The 20,340-nt window shown below is 39.5% G+C and overlaps 2 protein-coding genes across 2 annotated transcripts in view; one reads left to right on the forward strand and one right to left on the reverse strand.

The window, feature by feature from the left end:
- Positions 1-6,460: 6,460 nt before the first annotated feature.
- LOC139469140 (uncharacterized) lies at positions 6,461-9,923 on the forward strand. Its single transcript, XM_071251275.1, has 2 exons — positions 6,461-7,360; positions 9,406-9,923. The coding sequence occupies exon 1, from the start codon at positions 6,470-6,472 to the stop codon at positions 7,142-7,144; it is 675 nt and encodes a 224-aa protein (XP_071107376.1). The 5' UTR covers positions 6,461-6,469; the 3' UTR covers positions 7,145-7,360; positions 9,406-9,923.
- Positions 9,924-12,958: 3,035 nt separating this feature from the next.
- The window catches only part of LOC139467420 (uncharacterized), a 34,630-nt gene continuing 27,248 nt past the window's right edge, over positions 12,959-20,340 (reverse strand). Inside the window, exons 7-8 of the mRNA XM_071248981.1 lie at positions 15,174-15,673; positions 12,959-14,437 (exon numbers count right to left, since the gene is read on the reverse strand). Of these exons, the coding sequence (XP_071105082.1) occupies positions 14,361-14,437; positions 15,174-15,673 (577 nt within the window). The 3' untranslated portion in view covers positions 12,959-14,360. The remainder of the gene's footprint in view (positions 14,438-15,173; positions 15,674-20,340) is intronic.

Raw genomic sequence — 20,340 nt, forward strand, 5'->3', positions numbered from 1 at the left:
TCACAAATTGCTGTCATAATCGATCGCTATTTTGAATCTGCTTGGTGCGAAGCAACATGCAGTGATGAATTTACATATGTTATCAGTTTATTATTGACAAGTAATTGGTTGTTGACGTTCTGTTGACATGCTATATGACGTTATGGACGTGATTAGACAAGTTATCCAGCAATAATACTTTGTAAACATCCTTACTTGTCAGAGAACTAGGTGCCCTATTGTTCTAAGGTGACGCTATGCGCTGTTTAAAGTTGCGTCCCTTAGCTTTGCCAGGACCCGCTGGTCGCGGTCGTTGGTTTGAATATCAGATAATTAAAACCCCAATGTACTCACTCACTTGCATGGCATACCAGCAATTCTACAACAGTTAGTAACGTCATTTGCATGCACAGTGCACGGATGGGCGTTACTGAAACTATGGAAGCGTATCCGTGCCAAAGTCTAAAAGAAGTTATCATGTACGTAGATAATACTTTCATGTACGTAGATAATACTTTCATGTACGTAGATAATACTTTCATCTGCGTAGATGATTCTTACATCTACGTAGAAGATACTTTCATCTACGTAGAAGATACTTTCATCTACGTAGAAGATACTTTCATCTACGTATGTGATATTAATATCGTACGTATCGTTACTCACACAGTGATATTGTCTTGTGAAGTTGCGACCCTAGTTGGATACTAGTTGATACAAACATTGATATTTTAAATAAAAGTGATTACTTAATTACTGTTAATTTAATCAAATGTTTGGAAGTACAAAAAACACAAACTGCAGAAGTGTACCTTCAGTGCTTCGTAGGATGATGACGAGTATTAATTTCATATAGTTTTCATTTTTTGAGTGATTCTCACCCCTTCATATTCACGGTTCAGCTCTTTAACCTAACTTCCGTAATGGCCTTAACCATCTTATGGTTCATGTATAATTTCTCTTAAATGTTGAATAATGAACTATAGTTGTTTGTTTGTTTGTTTGTAGTTTGGAGAACAGATTGTAGTCTCCTCTCTTTAATACGGTTGCAAGAGAGTGTGGCGTGTGGCATTCTCTAGTAACTTCGACACGTTGAAACGAAGATTTACTTTATGCAATGTTTAGAAAGGAAGAAAGTAAAACAAGTCGGTCATTATAAATTAAGCCAGAAGTTATATATAAGTGAACCGGAACTGGCGTCGATTACTCGAGAACATATTGTTATCTTAGTCGATAATTCTACGTAGATTATTTTATTATGTACGTCAATGAAAGTGTCATCTACGTATATGTGAGTAGTATCATCTACGTCTATGAAAGTGTCATCTAAGTATATGAAAGTGTCATCTACGTATATGAAAGTGTCATCTACGTATATGAAAGTGTCATCTACGTATATGAAAGTGTCACCTACCTATATGAAAGTATCATCTACGTATATGAAAGTGTCATCTACGTATATGAAAGTGTCATCTACGTATGTTAAAGTGTCATCAACGTATATGAAAGTATCATCTACGTATATGAAAGTGACATCTACGTATATGAAAGTGGCATCTACCTATATGAAAGTGGCATCTACGTATATGAAAGTGGCATCTACGTATATGAAAGTGGCATCTACGTATATGAATGGGGCATCTACGTATATGAAAGTGTCATCTACATATATGAAAGTATCATCTACGTATATGAAAGTGTCATCTACCTATATGAAAGTGTCATCTACGTATGGTAAAGTGTCATCAACATATATGAAAGTGTCATCTACGTATATGAAAGTGTCATCTACGTATATGAAAGTGTCTTCTACGTATATGAAAGTGTCATCTACGTATATGAAAGTGTCATCTACGTATATGAAAGTGTCATCTACGTATGTTAAAGTGTCATCTACGCACGTGAAAGTGTCTTCTACGTAAATGAAAGTATCATCTACGCATATGAATGTGTCATCTACCTGTTTGAAAGTATAATCTACGTATATAAAAGTGTCATCTACCTATATGAAAGTGGCATCTACCTATATGAAAGTGGCATCTACGTATATGAAAGTGGCATCTACGTATATGAAAGTTTCATCTACGTATATGAATGGGGCATCTACCTATATGAAAGTGGCATCTACGTATATGAAAGTGGCATCTACGTATATGAAAGTGGCATCTACGTATATGAATGGGGCATCTACGTATATGAAAGTGTCATCTACATATATGAAAGTGTCATCTACGTATATGAAAGTGTCATCTACCTATATGAAAGTGTCATCTACGTATGGTAAAGTGTCATCAACATATATGAAAGTGTCATCTACGTATATGAAAGTGTCATCTACGTATATGAAAGTGTCTTCTACGTATATGAAAGTGTCATCTACGTATATGAAAGTGTCATCTACGTATATGAAAGTGTCATCTACGTATGTTAAAGTGTCATCTACGCACGTGAAAGTGTCTTCTACGTATATGAAAGTATCATCTACGCATATGAATGTGTCATCTACCTGTTTGAAAGTATAATCTACGTATATGAAAGTGTCATCTACCTATATGAAAGTATCATCTACGTTTATGAAAGTATCATCTACGTATATGAAAGTATCATCTAAGTATATGAAAGTTTCATCTACGTCTATGAAAGTATCATCTACGTATATGAAAGTGTCATCTACGTATATGAAAGTTTCATCTACGTATATGAAAGTAGGATCTACGTATATGAAAATATCATCTACGTATATGAAAGTATCATCTACGTATATGGTAGTGTGATCTACGTGTATGAAAGTATCATCTACGTATATGAAAATATTATCTACATATATGAAAGTATCATCTACGTATATTAAAGTATCATCTTCGTATTTGAAAGTATCATCTACGTATATGAAAGTGTCATCTACGTATGTAAAAGTGTCATCTATGTATAAGAAAGTGTCATCTACGCATATGAAAGTATCATGTACCTTTCTTTCTGAGGGAGAGGATCAGGGGAAATATACACGTGCTGTATTTGTTGTTGTTTGTTTGTTTATTTGTCTGTATGTTGTTTTATGCCGCACTAACCAATATTACATCTATATGACGGCGGTTTGTAATTAATTAAATTTGGACCAGACAATCCAGTGATTACCATCATGAGCTAGGAGTTGTTGATTGACATCATGATAATCGATAGACGCTATTTGGATACATTAGTCCCTTCTAACGACAAGCATGGGTTGCTGAAGATCAGTTCTAACCCGGGGCTTCACGTGATGTGTTTGTTGTTGACGTGTATGTTTGTACATGTATATACATAATTATATTCATAGACCGGTATACGCCAACTGCAGATGTTGTGAAGTGGTAATAACAGATACAATCACGAGCAAATCTACAATAATTGTAAGTTTTCTGTGATCGAGTGTTTAGGGGAGCCAACAGTGTGTATATGTGTTCGGGTTGGTTTTGTTCTTTTGTTTGTTTGCTTGTTGTTAACGCCGCATTCAGCAATATTCCAGCTTTATGACGGCGGTCTGTAAATAATCAAGTCAGGACCAGACAATCCAGTGATTACCATCATGAGCTAGGAGTTGCTTGTCCTGGGTTCGACTCTTAGATTCTCACGATAATGATCATTGGCCTGTCGCCAGTACCACGCTGCATTCACCAAAGTGGTAAAAAGAGTTGACGATGGAAGATATTTTATGGCGCTTCGTTCAGTTGGTGTTCAACTACGACACGTTCTCACATCATGGTCATGTGTCGAAACTGATCATACTTCTTGTGTTGTCTTCATTATAACAAATATATAAAACTCCGTTTGTGGTTTCAGGATCAAATGACCGCTTCAACCAACTACAGTACCAACAGTAAAATGCGGTACAAAAGTACAAAATAGGCGCAACTCAAGACAAGTATAACATGCATACTACACTCTAGGGCAAAAGAAAGTATACACCCATGTTTGATGGTGGCAAAAAATGAAACAAACAAGAAATGGTTAATCGACGGGGATGTATTCGATACGAGTATCAAAGTTGTGTTTTGAACCTTGAGTTTGCAGTATTTCGGGACTGTTTTCAGCTTAGTTACGTTTGCATAACGTTTGTAATTGTTTGGTCAAATCTAATTGTTAAGTGTATCATTTCTTTAGCCCGGGACTTTAGATCAAATGTCTTTTCATAAGGGCCAATTACAGCACCACATTATACAATATTACAATGCCAAACCACATGGATTTGGAATTTCCCCATCATCGGTGTCTTGAATCAAAGACACAAATGACGGTTTATTGAGCCTCACATAGGCCCACTATTGTTTTGAAAACGTTTGTAATTGTTTGGTCAAATCCAGTTTTCAAGAGAATCATTTCGGTTGCCCGGCTGTTTACATACGACGGGAGAGTAATGGGTTATATTGATGGTAGTTGGACCTTTTCAGTTCGTATGAGGAATTTGTTATTTCTAAAAATTAGTTAAGTACAACGAACAAATAATCATTAAGTTTGCATGTTATCTGTCTCGTCAGTTTGTTAATGTGACTTCATTGAAAACATTTGCGGGTGTCTGAAGCAGTTTCCGTACTGTTGGGCTTCTTTGAAAATATTCATGTTCAAATAACAAATAGTCTAATCGAATTATATGAATTCGAGTGAGTGTTGTTTTGTTTTGTTTATTTATTGTTTAACGCCACACTCAGCAATATTCAAGCAATATGACGGCGGTCTGTAAAGAAATCGAGTCTGGATAATACAATCAAGTGATTGACATCATGAGCATCGATCTATGCAAATTTGGATACGATGATATGCATCAACCAAGTCAGCGAGCCTGACCACCCGATCCCGTTAGTCGCCTCTTACGACAAACATAGTCGCCTATTAAGGCGAATATGGGTTGATGAAGACCTATTCTATCCCGGATCTTCACAGGTCATTCGAGTGAGTGAGTGAGTCAATGAATGAGTGATGGAGGGAGGGGCGGAGGGTTGGAGGGAGCGAGCCACCCTGCTCCACATTAGGTGCCCATTTCGATCTAGGCGTTGCAATCATTGCCATGTGTGACAGGAGATATTATCTCTGTGCACATGTAGGGTAATCATTAACTGGTAGATCAATTAAAATGGAGATATCAGAACGACTTTGATAATATTTTCTACGATACCACAAAGCAGACTTTAGTGAAACTCACGTAACACGGATACGTTGCAGACAAACCAAGGATAATAATCGGGCGAGTCAGGGATTCGAACTCGCGATCAGCAGATCCGGGGAAGACTAAGGGACCCAACTCTGCTTCGCAAATTAGGCAGACCACATGTGCAGGCATCCCTGGAAATAGCGTCACCGAAAAGAATAAGGGAGGCATATCTGAGACGATGAACTTAAACCATATTTAACAATGTAACTCCTATCTGATGTTAACAAAATCAGCTTCACACAAATGATCGTTTTGAGAGCCTTATTAATCGGTACCTCAGTGCATTGTGATTAAAGGGATATAACCCATATACTGAAAGAGCTGATATTGATATTGCTTCAATAGTGATAAAAGCGGCACTAAAATCCGAAACTCACTACTGCATGACAGTATTACTATTGCTACACTTGGTTGTCTACACAGGCGGGAGGTCTGTAGTTCGAACCCCTTGCTGTGCCATACCAAAACACATTGAAAGATGGTTCTGACACTCGTCAATAAGAGAATGAATCACGGTGGCCGGCTCGGAGCGAATATCTCTTGAATGGGACGGTATGGTATTCCAGTGGACTAGCATTATAAAACCGGCAAAAGTCCGAATTAGTACAAGAAGCCACACACACATGCATGCACGTCGCTTTGTAAGTGAAATAATCTTGAACGCGACGCTAACCCCATTTCACCTCAAATATATATTTGATGTAGGTGTGTTATATTATAGCATAATTCTAGTACTTGTCCTGGGGGACCCGTGAAGATCCGGGGTAGAATTATAAGTCTTCAGCAATCTATCCTCGCCGTAAAAGGCGACTACGCTTGTCGTAAGAGGCGACTAACGGAATCGGGTGGTCAGGCTCGCTGACTTGTTTGATGCATGTCATCAATCCCAATTGCGTGGATCGATGCTTATGATATTAATCACTGGATTGTCTGGTCCAGACTCGATTATATACAGACCGCCGTCATATAGCTGGAGTGCGGCGTAAAACAACAAACCGACCAACCAACTAACCTGTCCTGGACGTAAGATCGTTATACTGTTATAAATGAAATGTGTGCATTGTATGTTATATTTTTGGTGAAAGGTTTATTATTGTTTTATTGTATATGAAAAGGGTGTTACAAGTCTTTCATGAGTAGATAAGCAACAACACGAACTGGATCACCATGGCCAATACGGCAGGTCAGTGGACAAACTATGTCATGATAAGGTAAACTGTTCGTCACGTGCTCGCGGAACTAGTTTACTGGTCCGTGATGTATAAATAGTTTGTTTCACAAACCGGAATACTCGAGCCGACAGACATGGACGCCCGATCTCTCGTGTTGCTGCTACATGTTGTGTGTTCCGATGTCATCGTCTACCCGGCAACCCCTGGACTAGCTCCTTCAGACAAATTCTCGATCAACGTCACGCAGACTGGACAAGAACCCAACAGACTGTTTGTATACATCAGCACCTCCGACCACCGTAGCAGTCCACCTCGCGAACCCCCAGGGAGGAGTATGTCATGGACGTCCTTCGCCTTCACCGGCGCTCCCGTCACCGTCGAGGTCCACGCCCCCAAAGACTTCCACAACTGCCTTGTTAGACCCTCCAGCTATGGCTATCAGTGCAAGAGGACAAACCCAAACACAGCATCGTTCACTGTTCTCCATAATACCCGGATGATGTCTATAGAGTTTGACTACGACTACGGCCTTGGTGTCCGGGACATCACCGACAAACTCTTCGTCTTCGCCGACCCTCCAGAAGTGGATGTTCCATCCCCGTCTGACCCCTATGTCTTGTATTATGGGCCAGGGATCCACAACTTCTCCACATCATTGACAGTTGGTCCAGAGATCCGTCAGGTGTATATAGCCCCCGGGGCGTACATCAGGGGAGGGTTTCAACTGCCGCATGGCGAAGTCAGAATGCACGGTCGTGGCGTCATCTCTTACGAGAACTTTGTCCGTCGCGATGAAAGAATAGGCTAATGTACTGTGAACTTCATGACCTCGTCCAGAAACGTTTACAAAGGTGTGACGATCGCCGACCCGGCTAAATTCTTCTTCCTAGCCAATGGTAACGACAACGTTGTCCGCAACGTGCGCATGGTCGCGGCATGGATGGGCAATACGGATGGTATCGGGGTTGGAGTTGGGGGACTGGTGGAGGACAGCTTCATTATAGCAGATGATGCTAACATTAAGGTACAGCAATAAAAAAATAAAGCAATATCGTTTTAGGAGTAATCTTAAGGCACGACCATTTCATATTTCGGTGGGTAATTTTTGTAAAAGACTGTCGACTGTCACTGCTCCATTATGTCTGTGAGAAGCCGGGGGCACGGGTGGCCCAGTCGTCTGAGGCGCCGCGATTCGCTGTGCAGAGTTGCCTCCCTTAGGCACGCCAGAAACCTATGATTGTTGTTTCGAATCCCGGTTCGCCCCGATTATGTTTCTAGGTTCTAGCACCATACCCATGCTCGTTGGTTTCATCGAATTGGTAAACGTCTGAGACCTGCATCACTTCGAGCTTTCCTCCCACATTAAGCTGAGACGCCGTGATATAACTTGAATACTGTTAAAAGCGGCGTTACACCCAACTCACTCACTCTGTGAGAAGCCATTTTTTCAGAACATCTAGAACAATTTCTTCTCGTTGCAGGTATTCTCTAAAACAAATTATTTCATTTTGGTTATTGCTGATGTTGCCAACATTACGGAACCGTCTTAAAAAAACTTAACCATAGACATTTGTAAGAGACAGGATATGGTTTGTTTCGAAAGAAAGTTCGAACAATTAGAATGTCAAGCGAATAATTTCTAAAAACTTTTTATTGTATGTGAAATCTGAAGCATGTATACTGAACGGCAAAAGAAACGTCACCATGGATACTTATATGAGACCTTATTTGTCCAAACACTGTAAACATAGTTTGAGACATATTGAAAAGATGAAACTTGGCATACCTGATCATCAAGGTTGAAATTTAAGTGTCAAATGTTATTAAAGTGAAACACAATACTAGTCTCTGAGAAAATGTCATCACAAGTCAGTATCTTGTGTGTCCGCCATGTGCATTGATGACTGCCGTACAACGTCGATACATGGAATGGATGAGGCGTTTGATGAAGGCCATAGGCACTTGAGCCCACACTCTGAGGAACGCCTGACGCAGTTCAGATGCAGTTGTCGGCCTTGGTCGGACGTCATTCAGTCGTCTTTGAATCTCGTCCCACAGGTTCTCAATGGGATTTAAATCGGGGCTGAGGGCAGACTACTGCATGGTTCTGATGCCATTCTGCTGGAGGAAGTCTTTCTTGCTCTCGCAGTGTGGACACGGGCGTTATCATGCTGAAACTCGTGGTCTAAAGACTTGATCAATGTACCGAGCTGCTGTGACACCATTGCCTCTCCCTGAACCGATGTTCTGGAAAACCACAGGGCCGACCCTCTGTGCAAGACCAATTCCACCCCACGAGTCTCTCTCAACAACACAATAACGTTCCCCACGGCGTCGCCAGACTCTCTCTCTCTCTCTCTCTCTCTCTCTCTCTCTGCCATCTGCTGTTGAGATACAGTAAAGGACTGGTGGCACCAATGCTGGTGCTGTGTTGCCCATTGAAGACGGTCCCGGCGATGACGTGGTGTCAGAACGGGTCCTCGGTGTGGCCTGTGACAGTGGAGGTGTCTGCTTGTCAACCGTCGACGCACGGTGTCCGCACTAATGTGTCGCTGATGTGTCCCCATGGTCTGTCGAGCAGTTTCCGCAGCAGTAACAAAGCGATCTTGAAAATGCTGTCGCACAATCTGACGATCCTGTCGTTGGGCGGTGACCCTGAGTCTTCCTCTACGTGGACTTGAAATGCATTGGCTACTTGCCGGGCGGTTTATCCAGCTTGCAATCGTCCAAGGGCTTGGTTTCTTGACAATCTTGGCATATGATAGCAATTCAATAACGAATGAATGTTATCCGATCTGGGTGGATTTTTATAGGGCAAGAAATGGGGGAGCGCATGTGCATTTCAATTTACCCGGAACTCACATGCATCGGGTTACCATGGCCGTTGCCGTAATGCGTTTGGGCGATCGGTTTTAATGTCATCTGCATTTTTCCGGACAAGGTAATTTTAAATTTTAGAAACTTTGACAAAAATTACCCAGATGTGTAAATGACAACTTTTCATGCAATGTAACTTGGGGTGACGTTTCTTTTGCGGTTCAGTATATTTTCTGGAAAATTATTTTTCAGATCCATATGAGCAATATGACGGTACGACGTTGCGTGCAGTGGCAGATGCAGAACGGAGGCACGCTTCAGACAGGATGGAAAACGTTGACTGTTCGCAACGTCAGCATGGTCGACATGGACATCATCCACACCGACTGGTGCAAGTTCAAAAACGTGTGTAAAACTATATCAGGAAACGGCGCCGTCTTTGACACGTTTGGTAATACTCGCCATTTTGACGTTAGCGACATGCGGTTTGAAAACATTCGGGTAGAAGGATCATGTCCAAGAATTGTCAATTACGACATGGATCCGGCAGCGGAGGGGACCATCTCAAACATTACAGTAATCAATTTGTCAGTGGACTCTCAACCTACCCACGACCCGATCCATAACGTTATCTCCGGTACATCTCGTGGGGGACGTATACTTGACTGGCAGTTTGTGAACTTGACGATCGGTGGCCAATGCATCACTAATGGATCTGTGGGTGATTTTATCATTGACCCAAAGACCACGAGAAACATCACCTTTACGTGTGAATGAGAGTTGTACGGATAGTTAGGAATCCTGTTTTAAATCAATGGTCAATGGTCTGTTTTAAATAATCGATATGCTTTTCACGATGTTCAAAGTGAAAGTCTCTCAACAGATTCATATACAGTAAAATACGGTTATAACGTACCCAAAGGGACCACTAATTTTGTTCGTTATAACCGTAGTCCGTTGAAAGCATACATACAGCATATCCATGTATACGGTCGGGACAAAAAATAAGTTCGTTATTTCAGCCAGTTTGTTACAGGCGTGTTCGATTTAAATATATAAAACGTAGTAAGTCGATGTTCCATTCTCGAAGTCATAATGAGCGAATCTGCTGTGCTGCTGCAATATTCGTCATGGACTCCCCCACAACTTACATACGAAGGCGGTACCACCCGATCCAATTCTTCTATAGGACAACGGTCAAGACAATAATAGCCACAACGTCCACGTGGTAGCGGCGTGGATGTGAAACACTGACGGCATAGGTATCGGTGGTCGTTGACTGGTGGAGAGCTGATTCAGCACAGCGGTCAAGACAATAATAGCCACAACGTCCACGTGGTAGCGGCGTGGATGGGAAACACTGACGGCATGGGTATCGGTGGTCGTTGACTGGTGGAGAGCTGCTTCAGCATAGACGTTATGAAATTTTACCCCGGATAGTTGATGTTAAATTGCCTCTGCATATCTGTATTCATCTAATAAGTGCATGTTAACTCCAGAACGTATTCGCTCTTCGTCTATGAAATCTACATACATGTAGCATAATATACTAGCAGTTGACCTGTGAATGTGGGAACAAATAGTTGGGGACTTCGTCACACTCGCCGCACGCCACACAATAGATGTCATTATTGTACCACACAGTACAGATACAAGATGGCAATAAATTGTGTTAGAAACTGTTTGTCTATAGACGTTCGAGGATATACAAAAAGCATAAAATAACGGTGCTTATTAAAACATTTTATTAGTTCCTTTTGTTTGCATGAAGTACAATTTTACTTTTATGAACATATATTTGCAAATCATAAAATAGGTGATATACGGGATACAGAAGATACTTAAAACTAAGCATAAACCAGTAAAAGCTATTTAGCTAGCTAGTGATAGATGGATTTAGTACCAGGTAAAATAGGATTAAATCGTTGTATTTCAACACTAATATTTCCACTATTGTCTTTGTAAACTTGGGTTCGGAGATGTATGGCGGTTCCAAATGTATGGAAACCGAAAGATTTTTCTTAATATTTTTCTCAACGTTTGAAAGACAATTTTCAGCAGATCTGGCATAGCAAACTTCTTGCAAGTTCATAAATGGCATATTATGCTTGTTTTAAAACTTATGTTAAATGTGAACCTTATTTGTCATTTTTAATTCGCAAAATATGAGAAAAACCCTCACGAGATTCAGACTGAGTTGTCATACTTTTGAAATTGAGAATGGACGTCATTATAAAATCTCAAGAAATTTAAGAAAATGCAAACTTTGTAAATTAGACTGTGTTGAAACCGAGTACCACTTCCTGCTTATATGTCCATCGTATGTCAAGTTACGGGAACTATATCTCAAAGCAAAGATCTGTTGTCACCCTAACGTTCATAAATTTAATATGTTTCAGAATCTGAAATCACCAGATACATACATTACTACAAATCTAGCAAAATATCTATATTATGCAAATGAAGTAAGAAATACGAAACTGAATGTTTAAAACTTGTCTGTACTAAACTTTTGTACACAAAGGCCTGTGGCCTATATGTATTGGAAATAAAATTATTCATTGAGTATTTCAACACACTACATACCCCTCATTTCCAAAAGTCAAATATACGTAAATTCATATTAAAATCAATCCAAACTGCGCGAGACCCCACCTTTCAGACGATTAGGCTTACGTTGACTGATAGGTTCCAAGCCTCACATAGAAAGAATTGCACGTTCCTCAAGTTTGTCCATTTTCCAAAGGTCCCAGACATCTGCTTATTTTACTGGCTTATCACAGCGAAAGAATGACTAAAGATTTGGAGGGTATACCTCTATGACATCCACAACAAATGATTACGCTATTCTCTCTATGATGTCTCAATCAGCCCCGGTAGGTGTCTTTGCAAAGGTTTGATTCACGGAGACGCCGATAATGGGATAATTCCAAATCCATGTGGTTCTGTATTATAATTGTGTAAGGTATGGTGCTGATATTGGTCATCATGAAAAGAAATTAACTTAAAATGCCGGACAAAAGAAGGTATACACTTGAAAATTGGATTTGATTTTTTTTACAAACGTTTTTAACTTAAGGTCTTAAACACAACTGTAATACCAAAATCAAATACGTCGCCATCGAATAACCGTTTCTCGCTTTTTTTAATTTTTGCCACTATCAGACATGAGTGTAAACTTTCTTTTGCCCGGCAGTATATTCCCTGCACAGGCTTGAACCAATGCGGTAAAACACACAATTGTCAGAGCTGATGTTATCGACCAGATTTGATTTCAATTATGGTCAATGATTTGAGAAAATATATTTTATTTATCTTTGAGATTTGTAATTGTTACCATAAAACCATAACTATAGGGGATGAGTGTTGCGACAGATTGACTATTGCAGTGGTAGTTCATTCAGATTAGATATTGTCTCTTCAAAGAAATTGTTTTTGGGTAAAAAGCAACATTAATTGTGAATACATATCAGCATTTGTTTATTATGAATCTATAAGAAAAGATAATGTATAACTGTTTCGATATACACTATTAATGTTTAAACTTAACATTGATGTATCGTCATCAGGTAATGACCAATCGAATTGCATCGATTGTCTTAGCAATCGTTACACCATAACTACTAAGAGGATAGAACAGTTACAACTGAGAGAATAGTCATCAATACTCTATATACATGCCTGATATCATATGTTGGTAATTAGAAGCCAATGGATTAAAAATACCTTGCCGAATCGACACATTGATATGCAAGCGAGATATATTATGCACCCTACAAACGAAGATACTTCAACGAAGCTTCAATGTAAGCTTCACGGGTATCAAATATTGAATAACACCCGCAAACCTGAAACATATATTATTTATTTCCCCACTGTTCACATTGTTAGTTCTTCAGATGTCCATATCAGTGAACAGGCTTCAAACGTAGCATGTATCTACAGGTTAATTATTTTGTATTTGTTTGTGTAGAGTATTGACTTTTATACTGAAGTATCTTCACGGGGAATGCTTTCGCTCAGTGTGAGTGTGTACCAACCCTACATCAACGTATGCTGAAAGAACGCATTCATACTGATAGGTTCGTTGTCACAAATCAAATACACTCAAAGGCTTTTATTTATTTACGGTATTAAGGGACAGTCAAAGGTTATTTATAGTCACGGATCCTTTGTACATGTATGTTTACAGTGCAGTTGTCATGTGTACCAAAGACATTGCCATTTATGAAATTTTAGGTCGTCTTATTGTAGATTAGATACCTCTGAACATTACTGAGCGCTTTATCGCTAGGTTTCAAATATTTCAAAACAAAGTAGGTAAGTTCCATTCTACCATGGCAAAATTAAACGAAAACTCTTTGGTGCTTTGGAAGATACTGAGTGAAGAGGCATTGGTGAAGAGTCCACTGTTTTGAGTGGGATTTTAATATGAATTGAGGAAACACTGAGAACTACCTATAAACAAATCATGGATGTGTGGAAACACTGATAGGAGCCTATAAACAAATTATGGGTGTCTGTGTTGTCTTTTCACCATCATACTTTACTCGCATTCAGCCAGACATTGAAAATGTGTAGCACAGCTGCTTCATACGCCGAAATAAAGTAGGCATCCAAAACTAAAATGAAGCAAGCTCGCAAGGTTTAGCTATGCACCAGCGTCACTATAATTTTCTGCCCGAAATCTATTGTCGCACATACTTAAATACTCAAGTAACCGTACAGGTCTGTCGCCGATAATTGTACATGTCATTATTTAAAAGTACCTACAGACAAGAACTGAGAAAGAAGTACTTTTCTATTACTATTGGCTTCGACGGTGATGCGGCCGTCAAAACGGCTGTTTCAATCAGAGGTGGTTACTGTGATTTGATACCTTAAATTGACCAATCAGAATCGAGTAATCTGCAAACTGGTGTTAGAATGTTAATTTGCTTAACAGTAATCAGTTATACAGTACGCGTCAGAAAAATGTGGGAGGAAAGCCTGGAGTGACGCAGGTCATATGTGTCTGAATACCACTTTCGTGAATCACATCAAGTGACCAACGAAAAATCATCGAGAATAACGAACCACAGGGCTGTTCATGAACACTTAGGAATTACATAGTTTACCTGTGATGGATATCGATAGCACATGCTGATTACATAGTATTACAAAGGAAAGACACCCTCTCCACCATTGTATGTTAAATATACGACCGATTATTTATTTCTCTTCGCTCTTGAAAACAACGCCCCAGCATTTCGTAACCATGAAGGTCTTCGTTTTGACTTAATAACTGAAATGAGAAAAAAATAAAATAAGGATTAGAAAATATTGACGACAGTTTTTGTGTATTATGTGAATGATTCCTAAAAGAAGAATACGTGATGTGTATTTCATATGAGAAAATAAATCTCAAGTATAACATGTATTACCCTCCATGCGTGAACACATTGAGATAAATGGGGAATCCCAACATGGCAGCTGGCAAAAATAGAATAGAAAAGATTTCGTCCCCACACATTAAATAGGGAGCACAAAGAAGGAAAGTCTACAGGATAACAATTTCATTGTATCACGTTCCACTCTAGATATTAATCAAAATATCAGGTGTGTTTTTTTTAAATTTCGAGAATCTGCCAATTGGTGACGTCAATAAATGAGGGCTTGAGTGCTTTAATTCAAACATAGTTTAGGGTTGTAAAACAACCTTTACGAAATAGTTCTCCTTCAGATTGTAAGAAAATGTTTTATATGGACCATATTAAAAATGCAAATTTAATTTTACTACCTTAATATTTACGACGAATTTTCACTTATTCGACACCGAAACACTCTAAAGGGCATTTAAGAAGCATCGTATTACTGGGAGATTATGCTCAAATATATAGGTCATGAAAAAAGTGAGTTTCCAAAGTGTGACTGTAGTATTATTGTAAACAGAGGCATATTTATGATTATTCAATATTAGATATATTGTGAAAAATCATGATTTCAAAATTCAGAAAAATCAGCTAGTTGGTTCAACCTACCTCTACGGTCAAAAGTGTGACTTTCCCTCAAACCTCTCTCAGCCTCGTTTTGATTTTCTTCCTGAAGAGTGAACACGTTCGGCTGAGATGGCCCTACGCCACTCGCTCTGGGGTCCGAGGGTGGCCACACAACAGATGGATCAGTTACAGTGTCCAATGGTTCCGGGAAGCTGCCACGAAAATTGGGCGGGATTTGGTTCACATCCGGGGAACTTACTGACGGAGCATACGTGGCCACACCGGGATAGCCAGAGGACGGTTGATCAACGTATTTGCCTCTATCACTAACTTTGGAGCTGACGGTGTACATGTCGTTGGTGAAGTAATAATGTTGTGGTGGTTGATGGCTGATGGAGTGAATGTTGTCGTTAGAAACAGGATGCGGGGCGCTACTTGCGATGTACACTGCCTCATCACGCTCCATCGGCGGAGTGTAGTCCCTGTGAGGAGCTTTGGTGTGATGTCCTGACACGACTGGTAGGAGTCGCTCTGGTAAATACCTGTAAGAACAAAACATATAGGAGAGTGGGTGATTAGGAGTTTAGGTCACTGTTAGTCTCATAACAGGTGGGGGCACTAAAGGGGCTCCACACATTGTACCTCATCGGTTATCCAGTGTATTATATATTCTATCATGGTCAATACCTCAGAAGGAAGTTAAGATTGCGATGTGTCGGGGGTATATATCATAATAAAATGGAGATGTGATACACTGGGTTACCGCGGATGATTATCGACCCCAGTTATTCGGTGTGATATTTAGTGCGTCAGCATATTATTCATTTCTACATAAGAATTTTTATGGGCGCTCGGGTAGCCTAGTAGTTAATGCGTTCGCTCGTCACGCCGAAAACCGGGTTCGATTCCCCACATGGGTACAATGTGTCAAGCCCGTATCTGGTGTCCCCCGCCGTAATATTGCTGGAATCTTGCTATAAAAAAACAACACACTTACACACATAAGAATTATACTCATTAACATGGCTTATTATCAAAGCAACAAAGATGTATTCATGTGTGGTAAGATTGTATAAGATTAAATCATAAAAAAAAGAAGTTATATGGCCAAACAAACAAGGCAGATACATTAACAATATTTTTTACACTACGTGTACTTACTTTATAGGATCCCCATCAAAGGACAGGGTGTGAAGATTCTGGGAGCCAAAGTGATTGGCTGTTTTAGCAGGCAATATCTCAGACATTTCACAACCACTAGTGAGTTGTACTAAATATCATCATCATCATCATCATCATCATCATCATCATCATCATTTTATTTTTGCTGCATCTTAATGCAAATTCAGTTTAAATATCAACTTTATAAATTACATTATTTTGAAACCTCTGGTCTCCTTTAAATGTATGTTAGATGTAAACTGTAAACTCAGTGGTTATTTGTGGTTGTTTGAACCCTTATCAAAACATACAACATGTGCAGGACATGATCGATTATTGCATACATGTTTCAAAATCTAGTTTCTGCCAAAGACAGGTTTACAATCAATCTTGCAGTGGGGAAGTTGACAAAATGGGAGATTTTATGAGTGTTTCGTGTACCTTGGTTATTGCTTGTCGTCATACCCCTGACGTCATTAAGTTTTGTTTGTTCGAAGTTTAACGTCGCACTCAGCAATTTTCCAGCTATATGACGGTGGTCCATAATCAGGTGTTTTACGTTTCCAGTGATTAGTTATTTCCGCAAAGAATGGCTGGCCTTTATGAAATGTTTAATTATCCATAGAAGTGAGTTAGTGAGCTTTCATGACGTTTTTATCACACATCGTCTTTAGTAGGGCGAGAGAAACAATCGCTTATTTTAACACATAGTAATTATTATCTTTTTACTACCAAGCAACCCCATTTTTGAAAAGTCGTTTGGCTCAGAACTTCTTGAGGGATGTTTGAAAGTGAAAGAAATTAGCATCGTTATTATTCCCAGATCTTCAGATTCCTGATCTATAATAAATAATGCGGAGTGGAAGTCGTCCGAGTACAATAATACACTAACCCAGCCAGGCGATTACAGGTAATATGCATTCGTCACTTACTGGCTCACACCCCTTCCAAGAGATCGATGCGGCCTGTATAGTACCTCTGCCACAGGCCAGGGCCATGTGACGATTCGTCACACCTTACATAGTACATACAAAATAATGCATATGATTTAAATATGTTTCATTTTTTACGTGTCTACTCATTTAGATAAACATATGTCATAGGACGGTTTACTTTCATTGTAGAAAATACCCTAAAACGTGAAAAACTATTTCCATTTGCGTAGTTATCCTTTGTTTACATTGGTAGTACGGCTCCACGTGCTGTCATCGAAGCCCAACGGAGAGCTGGCTATACGACCACGTTAATGCATACAGAGATATATTGTCATGCACCTCACTGTCGCAGTTGTAGTAGCATATCTATATAATTATACTGAAAGATGTAAAGCTCTCCGAAAGTCTTGCATGAGGCCAGTCTGTTTTGATTTCAGAATAATCGCGTTTGTTTACGAACAAGAGAAAGTCCGGTCACGTGATATGCAAATTAGCCTATGGCAGTGGTGTGATGCTAAGTCACCACTGCGCCGGAATGTGCTAGTGGGTCTACTCAGTTCACTCGGATCCACTCGGCCTATTCCGCGACCTGGTAACAAGGTTGACCCAGTCGTCAAATTCTGTCCGTTAGGTGCGCCAGAATCCTGTGATTAGGGTGTCGAATCACAGAACCGACCCGAATATAATTCGTGGTTGTCAGCACCGTTACTCGCGCTCGTGGGCAGCACCGTTATTCTGCATCATTTCGAGCTTTCATCCTCTATTAAGCTGACTCGCCGTGATATACCTGAATATAACTATTGCGCAATCTACATCACACCCAGGAACTGTTTGAGTAGTGATTTAACATAATCTCACGGATCACCGCCAGATGAGGCCGTATGTACTTCATGTCAAATGTAGTCTTACAAGGAATCATGTTTATACTTTGATTATGAGAAAAAGAACAAATTAAAACAGGTTCAACACTTACAGCGCGTCATTATCAATGAGAGGATGTCAAATACGACAGCCACGTGAATGGAACTACTTTCAAGATGGTTTCCTCTAATCGAAGGCCGAGCACCCTTTGCGCGTCCGACATCCATGCAGTTTGGTCTTCCGAGAAACTAGTCGACCTCGTCCACAAAGCGATCTTAGCACTACACGTGCCCTAATAGTCTCGGTTTCCGTGTGGAAATCCGACAAACCCTGGCGCTAAGATCGCAATGCGAAAGTCTCAGTGTCCTACTATAACTTAGCAAGCCTGTTCAGTAAAAGCTGTTATTGAATGGTACAAAAGACAAAAAACACCATTCTTAAAAATTGTTTTCAGGTATATGTACGCTGTTGACATGTTAGACAGACTTTAATACACGTGTGTCTTCAAGCAAAAGCGTGCAACTTAATTTAAGAAGAAAAAATGACCTCCGCTTTTCAGCTGAAGGAGTTAGGTAAGTGTGACTGTGCAGTAAAGCGCTTGGATATACATGAACATGCAATAAAAAGCAACAAAAAACATGAACGGATGTTAAATCAATTAGTTTTATTGAAGCGAGTGAGTGAGGCATACATAAATGCAAAGTAAATATAATACCTTGATGGGTTACTAGAAAATAAATATATGTGCAATAATAAAAAAATAAATAGACATAAAGCTAGGTGGTAACACAAGCTGACTACCGCGTTGCCATGGTAATGCATCTTTCGATGATGCCACATGTAGTAATGAATGGTTCTACACAGTTTTGGCAAATAATGCCTGTCTTATTCATACATCACCTCGCGAACACAGACACTATACCTCCGACTTCATGTTTACAAATATTTAAAGAAAGAATTAATCAGTGACTTCAGCTATAATAACATCTTTGGACATCGTGATTATCGCAACCATTAAATAAATAAAAGAAAAATAATATTCATTATGATAATGATAATAATTATATGATAATCATTATGATAATCTGCAGTGCAGTGAAACAGACACAGTCTGATGATGTTACAACACATGTAAATTCGCGTACAATTCATGAAAGACTAGGGCTTGAAATGTATTTGTCTTTTCACTTCTGGTTTTAAGCCGCACCGAACTATGTTTTATTATAATCATAGTGTGTATGTTTGCATGCTTTTACATGACACGAAACAAACAAAATTGCCGCAATAAATTATCAGAATTAACAGAGAAATTGGCACAATATCTACATCATATTTATATATCAAGACATTGTTTGAATACATTTTTGACACATAAATGCGTATATCGCTAAACATCCATTCATCATTAATTCATGTTAACAGGAAGGAACGAAGAATCGAATAAACTGATAAATAGATATCAAAGAAATTAATGGTAAAACATTTTGATCTATCATGTAATGCCAGTTTGATAATTTGAAACTCGAGGTTCACCAGAACTATCATATCCTTGAAAGTTTTGGATTTTAAATATTTCACCCTAACTGTATCACCGAATGGCGATATGATAATCACTGAATATGCAAGGATGCCTAAACTGGTGACCCAAATTATTTAAAATATCATGGAAATATCGCCATACCTATTTATTAAGACAATGCCAACAATGTGGTATACACTGAAGCCCCGTTACACTCCAAGAACATTCCCGATTAACATACATGGTACGTATTGTCTACCTTAAATCATTTACAGACAACCCTAGCAGCACTAGTATTATTTGATATGCACAGTAACCTCTTTTATCCGGACACCATAGTTCCCAGTGAAATCGCCCGGATTACAGGTTTCCGGATTAACCAAACATGACACGTATTCCTATCTCTGTAATCATTTAGAGGCGACCCCAGCAGTATTAGTCTGGTAAGCGGGGTGTCCGGTTTATAAGGGTTCCACTGAATATGTATTCGCTGTAACGGGTGCTACTGTGTCCCACTCATCTAGGCCGCACTGATAGTATGGGGTTTTGTAAAGCTCTGTATTTGAGAAATTCCAACTTAGGTACATATTCAGACTCTGGTAACGGCACATGTGTCTCCTCGCTGCTGGAAAGAAAATAATTCGTCGTAATATCCGAGGCCCGCATGCACAAAACTGTCGTTGTTATAAGGTTATTGTGCGTGCAGTGGATTATTAAGTAGTTGCGAGTGAAG

This window comes from Haliotis cracherodii, unplaced genomic scaffold (genome assembly GCF_022045235.1).
Source record: "Haliotis cracherodii isolate W230 unplaced genomic scaffold, xgHalCrac1.p SCAF_2, whole genome shotgun sequence".
Classification (NCBI taxonomy): Eukaryota; Metazoa; Mollusca; class Gastropoda; order Lepetellida; family Haliotidae; genus Haliotis; species Haliotis cracherodii.

Bases quoted from the DNA above. Each gene is read 5' to 3' on its own strand.
- LOC139469140 (XM_071251275.1), top strand. From the start codon at position 6,470: ATGGACGCCCGATCTCTCGTGTTGCTGCTACATGTTGTGTGTTCCGAT.